We start from the raw sequence: 16879 nt of genomic DNA on the forward strand, positions 1-16879 counted from the left end.
CCATGCGCCCACCACCGCCGCAGCATTTGCGTACCAGCAGGGCGAGTGACACGGTGCCATAGCACCCATGCTTCAATGTACAAAAAAGAAAAATATTAAAACAGAAATTATTAATCCGTGGACTTAATTATACATAATTTTGTTGTGAATATATTAATTCAAGGATTCCATCTCAAAGAATATTTTTTAAACTGTTTCTCTCTCAAGGCGAAGTTATATTTAAAGGTGTTGTGTAATAATATTCTTTCTGATAATGTGAGAGGTAAAGGTTGCTTCACTGATTTCATGTCTTGAGAAAAGTTTTATAAAGTTCACACTATATCTGCTCTAGAAATATTACATTCATAATCGTCCAGTTAAAAGTAAGTGCATTTTTCTTTAAAAGCAGTAGTGTTTTAAGGCGTGTAAAGTATGGACCATAAATAGCTTCATAAAACAAATATACACTTGTATACAGAGCTCATTGACTGCGTTATGCATGAGCAAAGTACACTGAGCAAGACTGACACAGGCTGACAAAAGGCAGGGGTGATCAGATCACACAGTGAGACTGGAGTTAATCAGTAATTTCAGGAAGTTCACTAGAAGATAAGTTCCACCACCTTGCAATGGACAATGACAATTAAGCACTACCTGGAAGGTTCCATTAAGTAAGACACAATCCTGAGACCTTACGCAGGAGTATCATGGGAAAAAAGAAAAAGGAAGAAAATGAGAATATCCCGACTTCTAAATGTCCTGATAACACCGCATTCAAACAGCAGAGAATCCCAGCATGGAAGCCCACCTTAACCCCCGAATCCGTGCTCAGCTCATTCTTTATTATCGGCCTTTTTTGCCTTGCTGTTGGAATCAGTTGGATTGTAGCAACAATAAATGTGAAAGAAATATGGGTAAGTGCAGAAGTTTTAGAACTTTTTCTTTTTGCTTCATTTTTCTCATTTTGTAGGAAGTGTGCTAGTTGTTTCCAATACAAGTATATGTAAATACTTTTATGCCAAAAAAATGACAAAAGTATTTTCGGAGTGATACCTTTCTTGGGTAGCTTTTTTTCTGGTTAGTCAATAACGGTATCACTCTGAGAATACTTTTGGGCATAAAAGTATTTACATAGATTTTTCTGGCTAACATGGTACCACAATATAATTTTGTATTGTACATCATTTCTAATAGAAGGCAAAACAAGAAACCTCAAAAATCAGTATTAGTGGTTCTTAAACTCTACTTCATGGGATAACCTTCTCTTCTATCATTTGCGGCTTCACAACAAAAACATCCAAAAAATCTAAAAATATTTTCAAAAGTTTAAAAACTTATTTGTACTTAAATGTAAATCATTTCCTCATTATCTGTAGCTATTAACTGGTCTGATGATTATTCTGATCCTTTGACCCAAGCAATTTTTAGTCATCAGACTACTGCTATGAGTATACAGGAAATTAAATGGTATGAAGTACACTTTGTATTCGAGAAATTTTGCCCAGTTGAATAATTAGCTTCGTTGTAAAATATCAATCAGGATTGAAGAAATGAGCAAAAATAAAAAGGTACAATCTGTATGTTTCCTGTAGTAAGAGCTAATAAAGAGGAGAATGATGCCTAATGATAAGTCCATATGTACATATGCAGCACAGAGAATCTTGTTCAATCCAGGGACTCCATGTTCCGCTTTATGAACTGATGATGAAAAAAAAAATTCTTTGGCAGACCAAGAGAAAATTGCTAAACATGGATTTTTATTTCTCAATTGCAGAAATTATTCAATGTTTTGGCCTATTTAGGGCCTTTATCAAGCATTAAAGGGAATCTTTCATCCCCTGGGCAATATCAGACCCCTACTATGGGCATACAGGTTATAGAAAAGTAAATCTATACATACCTGTATGGCCCATAGTAGAGGTCTGATTGCAGAGAAAAGTGTTTTTATAAACTCTGTTTTCCACAGGCGTGGCGTCCCCCTGGACGCCAAGCAGTCCCCACCCACCTGTTTATTATTCCCATAAATCCCCGCCTATGTGATTAATTATGTGCAGGGGAGGGGGGAATATGGTAATTAATCACATAGGGGGGGATTTAGGGGAATAATAAACAGATGGGCGGGGATTGCTTGGTGTCGGGGGATGCCAAGCCTGTGGAAAACAGAGTTTATAAAAACACTTTTTCTCTGCAATCAGACCTCTACTATGGACCATACAGGTATGTATAGATTTACTTTTCTATAACCTGTATGCCCATAGTAGAGGTCTGATATCACCCAGGGGGATGCAAGATTCCCTTCAACTGCACTGTGGCTTTCTGGAGGAGCTGTGGCGTTGTGGAACTCGTCACTTTGATTGAGACATTTTTCTTGATTATTGGATGTTTTTTGTCTCCTGGCACCCCTTCTTTTCATAACAGTGAGCGGGCATGTCCATATAATCCGCTTTATGAACCATCAGTAGCTGTGTGTTTGGAGCTATTTTTTAGAACAGTGGTCCACAATTTTTCTGAGAGCCTCATTCAACTCTGAGCAGATACAGACATACCATTGTTGCAACCTGTATACAGTGAAGGAAATAATTATTTGATCCCTTGCTGTTTTTGTAAGTTTGCCCACTGACAAAGACATGAACAGTCTATAATTTTAAGGGTAGGTTAATTTTAACATTGAGAGATAGAATATCCCAAAAAAATCAAGAAAATCACATTGTATAAATTAGATAAATTTATTTGCATTTTGCAGTGAGAAATAAGTATTTGATTTCTCTGGCAAACAACACTTAATACTTGGTGGCAAAACCCTTGTTGGCAAGCACAGCAGTCAAACGTTTTTTTTCTAGTTGATGATGAGGTTTGCGCACATCTCAGGAGGAGTTTTGGTCCACTCCTCTTTGCAGATCATCTCTAAATCATTCAGATTTTGAGGCTGTCACTTGGCAACTCGGAGCTTCAACTCCCTCCATAAGTTTTCTATGGGATTAAGGTTTGGAGACTGGCTAGGCCACTCCATGACCTTAATGTGCTTCTTTTTGAGCCACTCCTTTGTTGCCTTGGCTGTATGTTTTGGGTCATTGTCTTGCTGGAAGACCCAGCCATGACCCATTTTTAATGTCCTGGTGGAGGGCAGGAGGTTGTCACTCAGGATTTTACGGTACATGGCTCCATCTATTCTCCCATTGATACGGTGAAGTAGTCCTGTGCCATTAGCAGAGAAACACCCCCAAAACATAATGTTTCCACCTCCATGCTTGACAGTGTTCTTTGGGTCATAGATAGCATTTCTTTTCCTCCAAACACGGCAAGTTGAGTTAATGCCAAAGAGCTCAATTTTGTCTCATCTGACCACAGCACCTTCTCCCAATAACTCACAGAATCATCCAGGTGTTCATTGGCAAACTTCAGATGGGCCTGCACATGTACCTTCTTGAGCAGGGGGACCTTGCAGGCGCTGCAGGATTTTAAACCTTTAAGGCGTAATGTGTTACCAATGGTTTTCTTGGTGACTGTGGTCCCAGCTGCCTTGAGATCATTAACAAGTTCCCCCCATGTAATTTTAGGCTGATCTCTCACCTTCCTCATGATCAAGGATACCCCATAAGGTGAGATTTTGCATGGTGCCCCAGATCGATGTCGATTGACAGTCATTTTGTATTTCTTCCATTTTCTTACTATTGCACCAACAGTTGTCTCCTTCTCACCCAGCGTCTTACTTATGGTTGTGTAGCCCATTCCAGCTTTGTGCAGGTCTATGATCTTGTCCCTGACATCCTTAGAAAGCTCTTTGGTCTTGCCCATGTTGTAGAGTTTGACTGATTAATTGAGTCTGTGGACAGGAGTCTTTTATACAGGTGATTATGTAAAACAGCTGTCTTTAATGCAGGTAACAAGTTGATTAGGAGCGTCTAACTGGTCTTTAGGAGCCAGAACTCATAATGGTTTGTAGGGGATCAAATACTTATTTCTCACTGCAAAATGCAAATAAATGTATCTAATTTATACGATGTGATTTTCTTGATTTTTTTTGGGATATTCTATCTCTCAATGTTAAAATTAACCTACCCTTAAAATTATAGACTGTTCATGTCTTTGTCAGTGGGCAATCTTACAAAAACAGCAAGGGATCAAATAATTATTTCCTTCACTGTATATGCATCCAGATTAAGGTCTTCTGTGCGGGGCTACTCACAAAAGTCGCCATCTGGAGACCTTCTCTTTATGACTGGTAGACCTATTGCAAATGCCCCAAGCTGGCAGACAGCATGAGCTACACATCATGGGCCCGCTAGTCATATTTCTCTCCCGAAGAAGAGATTAGGGACCCCTGCTCTAGAAGTATTAAGGAACTCGGAAAGAAAAGATTCATGCAGATGGCATTTGATGAGGTGGGATATCAGTGACATAACTAGTGTCTGATGAGCCCCGAAGCAAAATTTGGACCCAGGTCCTCAACTGCATGTTGGTCAGATGTTTAGGCCCTTGTAGCGTTCTAGATCCTATAAAGACATATGTAGCGCCCCGAGGGTTTGGTCACTACAGAGGTATTGCATCTCACCCAGAGGTGTGATATCTCACTTCCAGGTAAGGATGGAGTGTGGCTTAGGACCCTAACACCCACATGCACTACACCACATTTCCGGGGAACAGGGCGACAATACTCCCGGGTGTGAGCACAACTGTCCCTGTCCCTTGCTGGAGTGGGGGGAGGGAACACCTAGAAAGGGGGAACCCGGTAGTGTGTGGGTGGGGAGAGTAGATTCCGGGTGCACTGTATAGGAGAGTATATATGGTGGGCACCATCTTAGAGTCAGAGTAGAAAGTGTGAGAGAGCAGAAAGAGAAGGAGGCTGGGAGCAGGGGCTCTGCATGTGCTCTGCTCCGCAGGCAGGCCAAGTCTTAAGGCCTGGGCCTGGAGGAGAAGGAAGGAAGGGAGAGGAACGGAGGAGGCTCCAGGAGTGGAGTGAAGGGACCCCAGGGGTGCGGACCGGCCAGCCGCCACCGCACGCCCGCCGCTACCAGAGTAGGGGGGTCAGGCCAAGAAAGGGAACCGGATCCCTCATCTAGTGGAGGAGAGCAACTACCCTCCGCTAGTAACCGGAGGCCGTGGCATTGCACGTGTTACGGCCCCTCACTACATCCATTAGGAAGGCACCATATAGGACCCAGGGAAACGGAACATACGTTTGCCCGCAAAGGCCCGAGGCAGCTGGACAGAAAAGTGATCAATTGTGGGGTACGGCAGGCCAGAGAAAGGACCCATGAAGGGGGTCCTGAAAGGCATTCCAAAGGTACCTGGGAGTTGGCCGAGCCTCTCACCTGGTGAGCACAGCATGACGTGGGCAGCCATTACCTGCATAAGTGGCTTGGAGTGTAAAACTGTGAATAAAGACCCTGGACTGCATCACTGGACTCCGAGTCATTACTGTTGCTCCCGCACACCATCACCCCCACCATCTGCGCTCACTGCCCTGAGGCTATACTCCTCCCGTGGGGAGTTATACTACCCTCTGCTGCGCACACAACATCAGCCTCAGCGGTCTGCCCCGCAGCGGCGGTTCTCAGTGACCGCAATCCACGGGTGGCGTAGTCGGACTTTTAAACATTGCAAAACCAAAAAAACAGATCCGCCACTGGTTTGACCACCCTGAGCCACGGGACCGGGTCGCCGCCACGGAGACTACAACCCCCAGCATTACACAGAGACCCGGCTCCGGGTATCCCCCTACACACACGGCCCAGGGGGCGCGTCACATACATGCTCGCCCCCTTTTGACAATGTCCCAATTCTGACCCCTTTCTATAATAATTTCCCCCATTCTGGTCCTTTAATTTAATAATGTCCCCTTCTTACCTTCCTCTGCTCCCACGATTCGTGGCGTCCTATTCTATAGCTGGTGAGAGGCTGGCAGCTGACTCCAGTGTGCCCCCCATGGGCAACTCATGATGTCACTGCTATGTGCCGGCCGTGAGGGTATGGCAACCTCTGCTGCCGATCTCGAATTGACTGACAGCATGTATTGCAGTGCAGGGAGCCGGCGGGTCTCTGCGCTGCAATACATTTTAGCTGATTATGCGTCTGAGGACGCACATCAGCTGAAATAAGCGCTGGTGTTGGCATACCTCCCTCCCATATGGGCCTGTTCGTGGTCGCTCTCTCTGTGATTGTTATGCCCCTGTGTGATACCATTTTTTAATGAAATCTCTGTATTAAATCAGAGTCAGGTGCAGATACAGTAAGACCTTTAAGGGTGTCATTCAGACATTTATATAGAGCCTAATAAAATTATTGCTCAGCTTTACATTATTAAAGGGAATCTGTCACCAAGTTTTTGCCACCCAACTCAGAGCAGCATAATGTAAGGGCAGAGACCATGATTCCAGTTATGTGTCACTTACTAGGCTGCTTGCTGTCATTTTGTTAAAATCACTGATTTATCTTCAGCAGATCTATGAGTTCTCTGACAGCTGAGCTCTGTGTAACCCCGCCCACACCACTGATTGGCAGATTTCTGCTCATGTAGTGTACACAGCTGCCAATCAGTGATGGGGGCCGGCTTATACGGAGCTCATGAATATGGAAGACTACATGGCAGCAGGTTTACTCGTCCCCTAGTGATAATCTCTTGCTGATAAAACAGTGATGTTATCAAAACTACAGCAAGCAGCCCAGTAATTGGAACACATCACTGGAATCAGGATCTCTGCCCCTACCTTATGTTGCTTTCAGATTCGGTGGCAAAAACTTGGTGACAGAATCCACTTAAACTGCCTATTTCCATTATCTGTGATTTGAATCGTAAGATGTAATTTACAATAAAATAGCGTTTGCAGATATATGACATAAACTGTTTGGTACAATAGATAGATATCATTATAGAATTTCATAATAAAACTACAAATATTATAGTTCTGAGAAAGAAAGGAAATCTTCAGCACTTATATATTTTCCTATGTCTTGCTGGTTGTGATGCAGTATATTGTGTATTGTTAACAGATAACCTATTCTGACTATAATGATTGTGCACGATGTACGCAAAAACGAGAAAATTCTTCAAATTCCGAAACTCCGTGCAGCTGCTTTGTCAACTTTTATGTGAAAGAGAGTATTCAGGCAAGTAGAATGATCTGATAAAATATTAACGTTAATATTAATAGTTTTACAGAAGTCATTCTTTTAGTAGAAACTTTCATATAATGGGTAGTATGAGTGCAGTCAGCCACACCTTGTGAATATCGTTTTATCGTATCCTGTGGGAAATTATAACTTGTCTATGAGAGGAACATTAGAGGGGTTATCTGAAACTAAGTGAATTTGATAGTATATGTATATCTATCTAACCACTTCTCCAATATACTACAATTCAAAATTTCTTACTCTTCCCTCTCTTTCTGTTTTTTTTTTCTTATTTCTGATCACTATAAGTTTGAGTCTTGTAGCAAATACTGGGGATTCTCAAACAGATCCGTCATCAAGGGGCTGTGGATGCTGTCACTCCGAATGCTTCCTTTTCTGCTCTGAAATGAATCATCATCAGGGGGCGATGTGGCGGTCACTTACTGTCACCACCGTCCCCTAATGATGTACTGTTTACAGCAGCTGTAAAGGGAAAGTGGCCGTAGCTTCTCTCACTCTGCCCCGCATCTTCAACCCTCACTTCTACTGTCTGCACCGTCTCATTAACTGAAACAAAATGTCATCAGGGGATGGTGATAGAAGCAGGGTGAGTGACAGCAGTGCCACCTCCTGATGATACTTCGTTTCACGGCGGAAAAAGAAGCAGTGGAAGTTACAGCAGCCCCCTGATGACGATCCATTTTAGAATTCCCAGTGCATGCTGGGAGACTCAAACTAATAATCATCAGAAATAGTAAAAAAAAAAACCACAGAAAGTTAGAATAGAGAGAGAAAAGAGTATGGAATTTTGAATTGAGGTATTAGAAAAATGGTTAGATTATTAAATTAAATACAATCCCTTTAAGGTGAGCTACATTTAAGATATAAGCGTATATGTGATGGGGTTGGGAGGATAGGTTAAAGCAAATGAAGAATATAGCAGTGAAGTATAGAACAAGGAAAGTCAGGGGAGAGAGTTGGGAAACCAACCATTACCCATAAGTGAAAATTCCATGAGAAGGGTTAATTGGATGTGCATACTCTAAGAATCGGGTTTGTAAAAATTTAAAGGTACCCTGTAGTAAACACTGATCCTAAATGTTGTCTTTAGATCAGGGGTCTCAAACAGCTGCTTCTTGCGGCCGGCAGGCACATAGACCCCGTAACGATCGCGGCTCTGTCCAGCAGCCGCCGACATCAGCACTGTAATGCAGTTGTGGCACCCCAGGGGTCTGGTTTTCCACAGTAATGTAATGTTATGTCTGAGAGCAGGTGGGAGGTCCTTTGGTCAGGGATCCTGTGCATGCCACACCTCCTGCCCAGTCTTGGGAGGGGAAGAACTTCCCCTGTATAAACCCGGGGCTGAGGCAGGGTGAGTCAGACAAGGAGAGTGGAGACAAGAAGCAGCATAGGAAACAGCAGAGTTACAAGGAGTCAGGGGCTGGCAGCTGCAGAGCTCGCCCTGACTAAGAAGATTCTTTACCGGACCCGGAGTCCGAGGCTGTGGGGACTAACTCCTACCCAGCAGCAGAATCCGTCAGGCAGGGGATTTCAGGTCCTCTGGCCCAGAAGCCCGAAGGCACGGTCACATGCGTGGGACCAGCACCGCCATCGTGGAGCGGAAGCCATTAGAAGGCCCCGAGTCACCGGCCATACGGGTGAGCACCACACGGTACACTCAGGGACGTGGGCTACTTACATCAGCTTCTAGCAAGGTAGCCAGAAGAGTACAGTCAGTTTGGGAGGCCTACAACTACGCCTGGCCAGGGGAGATCCCATCTGCTCAAAGACTGACCAGGCCCCGTTTGCTAGCAAGTACTCCGGGAGGGTCTGTCGTTGTTACCAGTAAAGACCCTGAACTACACCGTACCGTCTCTGAGTGGTTCCTGCTACCCCCATCATCCACGTCGGCTGCCCTGAGGCCATACCCCTCCCGTTGGGGGTTATACTATCACGCTGCACAATCCTACCACCGGCCTCAGCGGTCTGCCCTGCAGCAGCAGCTTCCTGGCTGCACTCAACGGGTGGCGTAGTCATCAACTATTTACTACTAATAGACTGCCGTCTAGTTTGACTCCCTGGGCACGGACCGGGTCACCGCCACGAGACTACAACCCTCCACTGATCCGGCTCCGGGTAGGCTCCCGCGTGCGCAACGCAGCGCGACACAGGCCCAGGGGCGCGTCAACTTTGGCGTAGTCGGCAGGATTTCGTGCCCGCAACCACCGGGTACTGCGTGCCTGAAAAGCAAAGACTGTTCAAACTTACCAGTGGTGAAGGTTTCCCGCCATCCGGCGCCATCTTCTACCTTCTTCCCGCCATCCGCGAAGTTTTCCCGCCATCCGGCGCCATCTTCAACCTTCTTCCCGCCATCCGTGGAGTTTTCCCGCCATTGGACGCCATCTTGAGGACGCCGCGCGGGAAGAAGAGGGGCGTGGACTCCGAAAGCGCGCGAGAACTGAAGCCCCGCCTCACGTCCGGACGTTGCGTAAGGTCCTGGAAGGAGCCCAGCAGACGCCGACGTCACAGGAGCGCGACGGAAGGTCCTCAACCCTGACGATCCACTGCGGAGCCGCGGCCTACGGAAGAGGATCATCGCAAGGTAGGCCACGGTCCACTAGGGGGGAGGAAGATGTCGGATACGGAGGAGAGCTTCACTGCCTCAACCCCCGCCAGCGCTACCGCTGCTGCAGTTATGCCCTTCACCATGCCCTATATCCCGGGAGCAGCTTGGCTACCCCAGTACTCAGGGGAGTCACATACCCTGCATGACTTTAGAGAAAAGCTGGATAGCCTCTTCCAGGTGTACCCCCTCACAGAAGAGCAAAAAGTGAGCATCCTGGTGGCCCAACTAACCGGGGCAGCCAAAAGGGAAGTAAAATCCTGGCCACCTGGGAGGAAGACTGTCGCAGGGATACTAACCCGGCTGAAGGACACCTTTGATACCCGCACCTCAGCCGAGATTAAGCTTAGATTCTACGGGTGCAAGCAGCGAGCGCATGAGAGTATAAGGGACTATGCACTAAACCTACAAGAGGCCCTGAGGGCCATAAAGCAGACCGACCCTGATGGGGTGGGAAACGAGGACAGGCTATTGACTGAACAATTTATAGAGGGTTTATATTGCAATGCCCACCGAACCCAGTTGCGGGCAATGGCCTTACAGGATCCCCATCTGGACTTTGCACAGTTCAAGGATAGAGCTATCTGGGTGCTCCGAGAACCAGCACCGGGTGGCGTTGTTACCCACAGGCGCCCAGCTATCACTTACCACCAGGAGGCGGCGCCCTTGTCGGCAGGGCCTGTGGGAGCTGATGCGCAGGCTTTGGACAATGACCCGGCTCCAGACCTACACCATCAGGTCCAAGAGCTAGCTAAGAGCGTTGCTGCGCTAACCCGAACTGTGCAGTCTTTACAGGTTTCCACCCCAGGGAAGATCCAGCTGGCATCCGGACCGGAGGACATCCCGTGGCGTCGACCAAGGAGGACCCCACCGGCCAGAGGAAGACCCAGTGACCGATACAGCGAGGACGGACGACCCATCTGCCGCCGCTGCAATCAACCCGGACATATGGAAAGGTACTGTTCTTTAAACGGGCACAACCTGGGGTAGAGGGCCAACCCCCAGGAAAAAGATCACCAGGCCCATCGAACTGGCGCGACAGATATGTGGGAGGACGTCCAGTCTTGCCTGTGGTACTGGATGGCATTCCCATGAGTGCCCTACTGGATACCGGGTCACAGGTCACCACCATCCCGTACGTGCTCTTCAAGCAGTACTGGAATGACTCGGATATTACCCGCTACCCTGACGACGACTTGAGTATCATCGCCAGCAATGGCCAGCCCGTGCCACAGATCGGATTTAAAGAGGTGACCCTCAAAATCGGTAGAGTCGAACTGGCCGCACAGGGATTGATCATTGTAGATATTGATAAACATGAGAGTCACCCAAAAATAACTCTAGGAACTAACGTAATTGAAAATTGTCTTGCAGAGGTGATTTTCCTTTTACAGCAGGTTGCCAAGAACGCCAGCTCCGGCGAGCAGCGGGTGCTCCAGAAAGAGATCCGGGCACTGATGCAACGGCAACAAGTGGAACTCTCCGGCGGTGAGATTGGTAGCGTAAGAATGTGCGACCCTTTTCCTATTGCCATGCCCCCAAAAAGTGAAATGATGATTTGGTGCCGGGCAGCTATTGGTCTGAGAGGTAGAGATTACCAGGCAATGGTAGAACCAGTTTACTCAGACAGTAGGCCCACCATTTTGACAGCACGGGGGGTGGTCAATGTACGCCATGGGAGGGTGCCCATTCGCATAATAAATATCGGGGAGAGGGAAGTGTACCTGCCCCGGTATGCCACGCTAGCCAAATTATATACCACTAATCAAAATTCTATACAATCTGTGGAACCCTTGCCTCCATCTCACCCGGAGGAAGGTAACGGCTCTAAGAAAGACATGGAGGACTGGTGTCAGCAACTACATTTGGGTACTGATTCCACTCCCTCACATCAGAAACAAGGAGTCTATCGGGTGGTTCAAGAGTATGAGAGAGTGTTTAGTAAACACCCGTTAGACTTCGGGCGAGTCAAGGGGGTAGAACACCGCATCCCCACGGGAGATCATCCTCCCATAAAAGAGAGGTATCGACCCGTACCCCCTGCACATTACCAACACGCCAAGGGGATGCTTAGAGACATGAAGGAGGCTGGGGTAATCCGGGATAGCTGTAGCCCCTGGGCAGCCCCACTAGTTTTAGTCAAAAAGAAAGACAACACCATGAGGATGTGTGTAGATTACCGGAAAATCAACCGTATCACACACAAGGATGCGTACCCCTTACCAAGGATAGAGGAGTCATTGGCTGCTTTAAGATCTGCTAACTTCTTCTCTACCTTGGATCTCACTAGCGGGTACTGGCAGGTTCCTGTAGCAGAGGCGGACCGGGAGAAGACCGCATTCACCACCCCGATGGGACTTAGCGAGTTCACCTGCATGCCGTTCGGACTCTGCAACGCCCCAGGAGCCTTCCAACGATTAATGGAGTGCTGTCTGGGCCACAGAAACTTCGAGACGGTCCTGTTGTACCTGGACGATGTCATCGTATACTCCAAAACTTATGAGGACCACCTGAAACACCTGGCGGAGGTGTTCGAAGCTCTGGCGAGTTACGGCCTAAAGGTGAAACCCTCCAAGTGTCACCTCCTGAAACCAAAGGTGCAATACCTGGGACACGTGGTGAGCGCTGACGGAGTGGCTCCCGACCCCGATAAGATCACCGCAATTAAGGGATGGCCAAGCCCCTCCAGCGTAAAAGAAGTGCGGCAGTTCCTAGGGTTGGTAGGCTACTACCGAAGGTTTATTCCCGGTTTCACCAAAAAGGCAGCGCCTATGCAGGACCTCCTGATAGGCCAGTCCCGAAAGACCAAGAACCAGAAGCCGCCCTTCAAATGGGAAGAGCTAGAAGAAGAGTCCTTCCGCCAGCTGAAGATGGCCCTCACGGGGGATGAAATCTTGGCGTACCCGGACTATAGCCAGCCCTTCATCCTCTACACCGACGCCAGTAACATCGGGCTAGGAGCCGTACTGTCCCAGATTCAGCAGGGGAGAGAACGAGTAATCTCCTATGCCAGCCGAAAACTGCGACCCACCGAAAGGAACCCCGAGAATTACAGCTCATTTAAGCTAGAGTTCCTGGCCGTGGTATGGGCAGTCACCGAGCGCTTTAGGCATTACCTCGCTTCTTCCCGGTTCACCGTATACACGGATAACAACCCGTTGACACACCTGGACACGGCAAGACTCGGTGCCCTGGAGCAGAGGTGGATGGCCCGTCTGTCCAACTACGAGTTCACAATCAAATACCGGGCAGGACGCTCCAATACTAACGCGGATGCCCTGTCCAGGATGCCCAACCTGCCGGACGAAGGAGAAGATCCGGAGGGACTGGAAGAAGTTGAACTCCCTGCGTTCCACCGTCATGGGACTATCCAGTATTCCCACCGGGTAAGGGGTAAGCAGGCTGCTACGTTGAACCCCTTACCCCACTACAACTGGGCGGAAACGCAAGACAGCGACCCTGCCGTCCGACTGGTGAAGGAGATGCTGACTCGGCCGGAGGCTCGCCTTGAACCAGACGCTCCGGAGGAAGCCAAACAACTATGGGCGGAGAAGAGTCGACTATTCCTTTACAAGGGGAAGTTGTGCCGCAGAATGGTCAACTCCCGGACGCATGAACTACTCTGGCAAGTAGTGGTGCCACGAAGAGACGCAGCCATGGTGATGGAGGCATACCACGACGGAGCTGGACACTTCGGGTGGAAAAAGCTGGAGTTCCTGCTGCGCGAGCGGTTCCACTGGGTAGGCATGAGGGGAACCATCGAGAAGTGGTGCAGAGACTGTGGCCCGTGCAATCTGAGAAGGAAGGACCGGGCCAGCCAGAAGACTCCCCTGCAGTCCATCGTCACCCGGCAACCGTTGGAACTGGTAGCCTTGGATCATGTAAAACTGACCCCAAGCAGAAGTGGCTACGTCTACGCGTTAACCATCGTGGATCATTACTCCCGGTTCTTGGTTGTCGTCCCCGTCAAGGACTTAACGGCTCAAACAGCAGCTAGAGCCTTCCAGCAGCACTTCTGCCGTCCACACGGGTACCCGGACCAAGTGCTGACGGACCAGGGACCTGCCTTTGAAGCGGAGGTCTTCCAGGAATTCTGCAATCTGTATGGCTGCCGGAAGATAAGGACGACACCCTACCATCCGCAAACTAATGGACTTTGTGAAAAAATGAACCAGGTGGTAATGGATCTTCTAAAAACATTGCCCCTGGAAGAACGCAGTCTGTGGCCTGAGAAGTTGCCCGATCTGGTGGACCTATACAACCACATCCCGGTAGGTTCCACCAACTGTACCCCGGCTTACCTAATGAGGGCGAGACCTGGTAAGTTACCTGTTGACCTGGAAATGGGAGTCCTGACACCTGAGGACACTTCACCAGAAACAGACTGGGACACAGAGAGGCAGCAGCAGTACCGGAGAGTACAAGAGAGCGTGGAGCGAAGTCTCTGTCAGGCTAGGGAAAGACAAGAGAAGACTTACAACCAGTATGCTCCCGCTGTTCCCCTGGTACCCGGAGAGCAGGTCTTGAAGAGGAAAAGACGGCTCCACAAGTTGGATGACCAGTGGGAGAAGGACCCGTACACCGTACTGCCCTCAAGCCACGAGAACCCGAAGGTCTGTACCATCAGTAAAGACGGAGGGGAAACCACAGCCATTGTATCCCGGGACCACCTGAAGAAGTGTCCCGAACAACTGAGGAACCCTGAAGAAGAACAAGAAGACCATCGACCCGTAGAGGAAAGGGAAGATATGGTTAGTACCGTGCTCGGGGACTTCCCTCGGTCTTGGACTCAAGTCAATGGTGCAGTTGTGGTACCCGTACTCACCTTCCTCCAACCATCATCCCAAGAACCTACGGAGCAACGGGTAGAGCTGGAAGAACAGCCGGTCCAGGAGGCAGAAGACTCCACACGAGTAGAACAGGAGAATCAACCCTCTGCTTATAGTGAGCCTGCCGTACCCCTAGTGAGACAAAGAGCCGGTAGACAGCTGCCCAGTTTACCCTTGACAGCTCCTACACCCTGTAGTTCAGGGCCAGACAGTCAGCTCCGTAGGTCCACTAGGGCCACTAGAGGCCAGTTACCCGCACGCTGGAGAATTTGAAGTGTAAAAATAGTTTTATTTATGTTTATCTGTGTATTGTTGCTTGTGTATAATTTTGTGTTTCCAGTTGTTTTTAGGAAACCTTGGTGGATTTACCGGGAATCCTTGTATATAGTTGGAGCGTAACCCAGGATGGACTAGAGACTGTTAAGGACTCGGGGTAGGACAGACCCCTACCTGGTTACGTCTCCCTGTGTTGGTGAAATGGACACCTTTGCTTTTCTTCAAAGACTGCATCCGGTTGCGGACACGCCGTAACCATCTTATGTGTTTTTCTTATAGTATTGTTATTGTTATACTTTGTTATGTTTTTCTAAATGTGTTTAGTCCCGGAGTACTAAATTTCACTAGGGGGGAATGTGGCACCCCAGGGGTCTGGTTTTCCACAGTAATGTAATGTTATGTCTGAGAGCAGGTGGGAGGTCCTTTGGTCAGGGATCCTGTGCATGCCACACCTCCTGCCCAGTCTTGGGAGGGGAAGAACTTCCCCTGTATAAACCCGGGGCTGAGGCAGGGTGAGTCAGACAAGGAGAGTGGAGACAAGAAGCAGCATAGGAAACAGCAGAGTTACAAGGAGTCAGGGGCTGGCAGCTGCAGAGCTCGCCCTGACTAAGAAGATTCTTTACCGGACCCGGAGTCCGAGGCTGTGGGGACTAACTCCTACCCAGCAGCAGAATCCGTCAGGCAGGGGATTTCAGGTCCTCTGGCCCAGAAGCCCGAAGGCACGGTCACACGCGTGGGACCAGCACCGCCATCGTGGAGCGGAAGCCATTAGAAGGCCCCGAGTCACCGGCCATACGGGTGAGCACCACACGGTACACTCAGGGACGTGGGCTACTTACATCAGCTTCTAGCAAGGTAGCCAGAAGAGTACAGTCAGTTTGGGAGGCCTACAACTACGCCTGGCCAGGGGAGATCCCATCTGCTCAAAGACTGACCAGGCCCCGTTTGCTAGCAAGTACTCCGGGAGGGTCTGTCGTTGTTACCAGTAAAGACCCTGAACTACACCGTACCGTCTCTGAGTGGTTCCTGCTACCCCCATCATCCACGTCGGCTGCCCTGAGGCCATACCCCTCCCGTTGGGGGTTATACTATCACGCTGCACAATCCTACCACCGGCCTCAGCGGTCTGCCCTGCAGCAGCAGCTTCCTGGCTGCACTCAACGGGTGGCGTAGTCATCAACTATTTACTACTAATAGACTGCCGTCTAGTTTGACTCCCTGGGCACGGACCGGGTCACCGCCACGAGACTACAACCCTCCACTGATCCGGCTCCGGGTAGGCTCCCGCGTGCGCAACGCAGCGCGACACAGGCCCAGGGGCGCGTCACAGTGTATTGCTGCGCAGAGACCGGCTCTCTGCACAGCAATACCAGTTTCAGCCGCCGGCCTATCAGAGGCCAGCAGCTGACATCTGCGTCCCAGCGCAGCGGCGTATGACGTCACTGCCATGCGCAGATGTCAGCTGCTGGCCTCTGATAGGCCGGCGCCTGGCACTGTTATTGCTGTGCAGAGAGCCGGTCTCTGCGCGGCAATACACTGCACTATAGCGCTGATGTCGGCGACTGCTGGAGAGAGCCGCAATCATTATGGGGTCTATGTGCCTGCCGGCCACAGGTGCAGAAAGGACGCCGAGGGAACGGAGGACAGGTGAGAATTTTTTTTTTCTCTGTCATGTGAAATACAGCACAGGGGACCTGTGCTCAGTATGGGGGGGGGGGGCACTGTGCGCAGTATGGGGGACGGGGACCCTGTGCACAGTATGGGAGGACGGGGACCCTGAGCGCAGTATGGGTGGCTGGGACCCTGAGCGCAGTATGGGGGAACGGAGACCCTGAGCGCAGTATGGGGGGACGGGGACCCTGTGCGCAGTATGGGGGGACGGGGACCCTGTGCGCAGTATGGGGGGATGGGGACCCTGTGCGCAGTATGGGGGGCCGGGGACCCTGTGCACAGTATGTGGGGACGGGGACCCTGTGCGCAGTATGGGGGGGGGACCCTGTGCGAAGTATGAGGGACGGACGGACCCTGTGCGCAGTATGGGGGGGACATGTCAGCAAAATAA

General features: G+C 49.4%; 1 protein-coding gene across 1 annotated transcript in view; it reads left to right on the plus strand.

Annotated features, from left to right (window-relative positions):
• Positions 1-456: 456 nt before the first annotated feature.
• LOC141235406 (cell cycle control protein 50C-like) overlaps positions 457-16879 on the plus strand; it is a 41343-nt gene continuing 24920 nt past the window's right edge. Inside the window, exons 1-2 of the mRNA XM_073668102.1 lie at positions 457-893; positions 6970-7086. Of these exons, the coding sequence (XP_073524203.1) occupies positions 687-893; positions 6970-7086 (324 nt within the window). The 5' untranslated portion in view covers positions 457-686. The remainder of the gene's footprint in view (positions 894-6969; positions 7087-16879) is intronic.

This window comes from Phyllobates terribilis, unplaced genomic scaffold (assembly GCF_046119375.1).
Source record: "Phyllobates terribilis strain yellow unplaced genomic scaffold, ASM4611937v1 Scaffold_2__4_contigs__length_985480577, whole genome shotgun sequence".
NCBI classification, from domain to species: Eukaryota; Metazoa; Chordata; class Amphibia; order Anura; family Dendrobatidae; genus Phyllobates; species Phyllobates terribilis.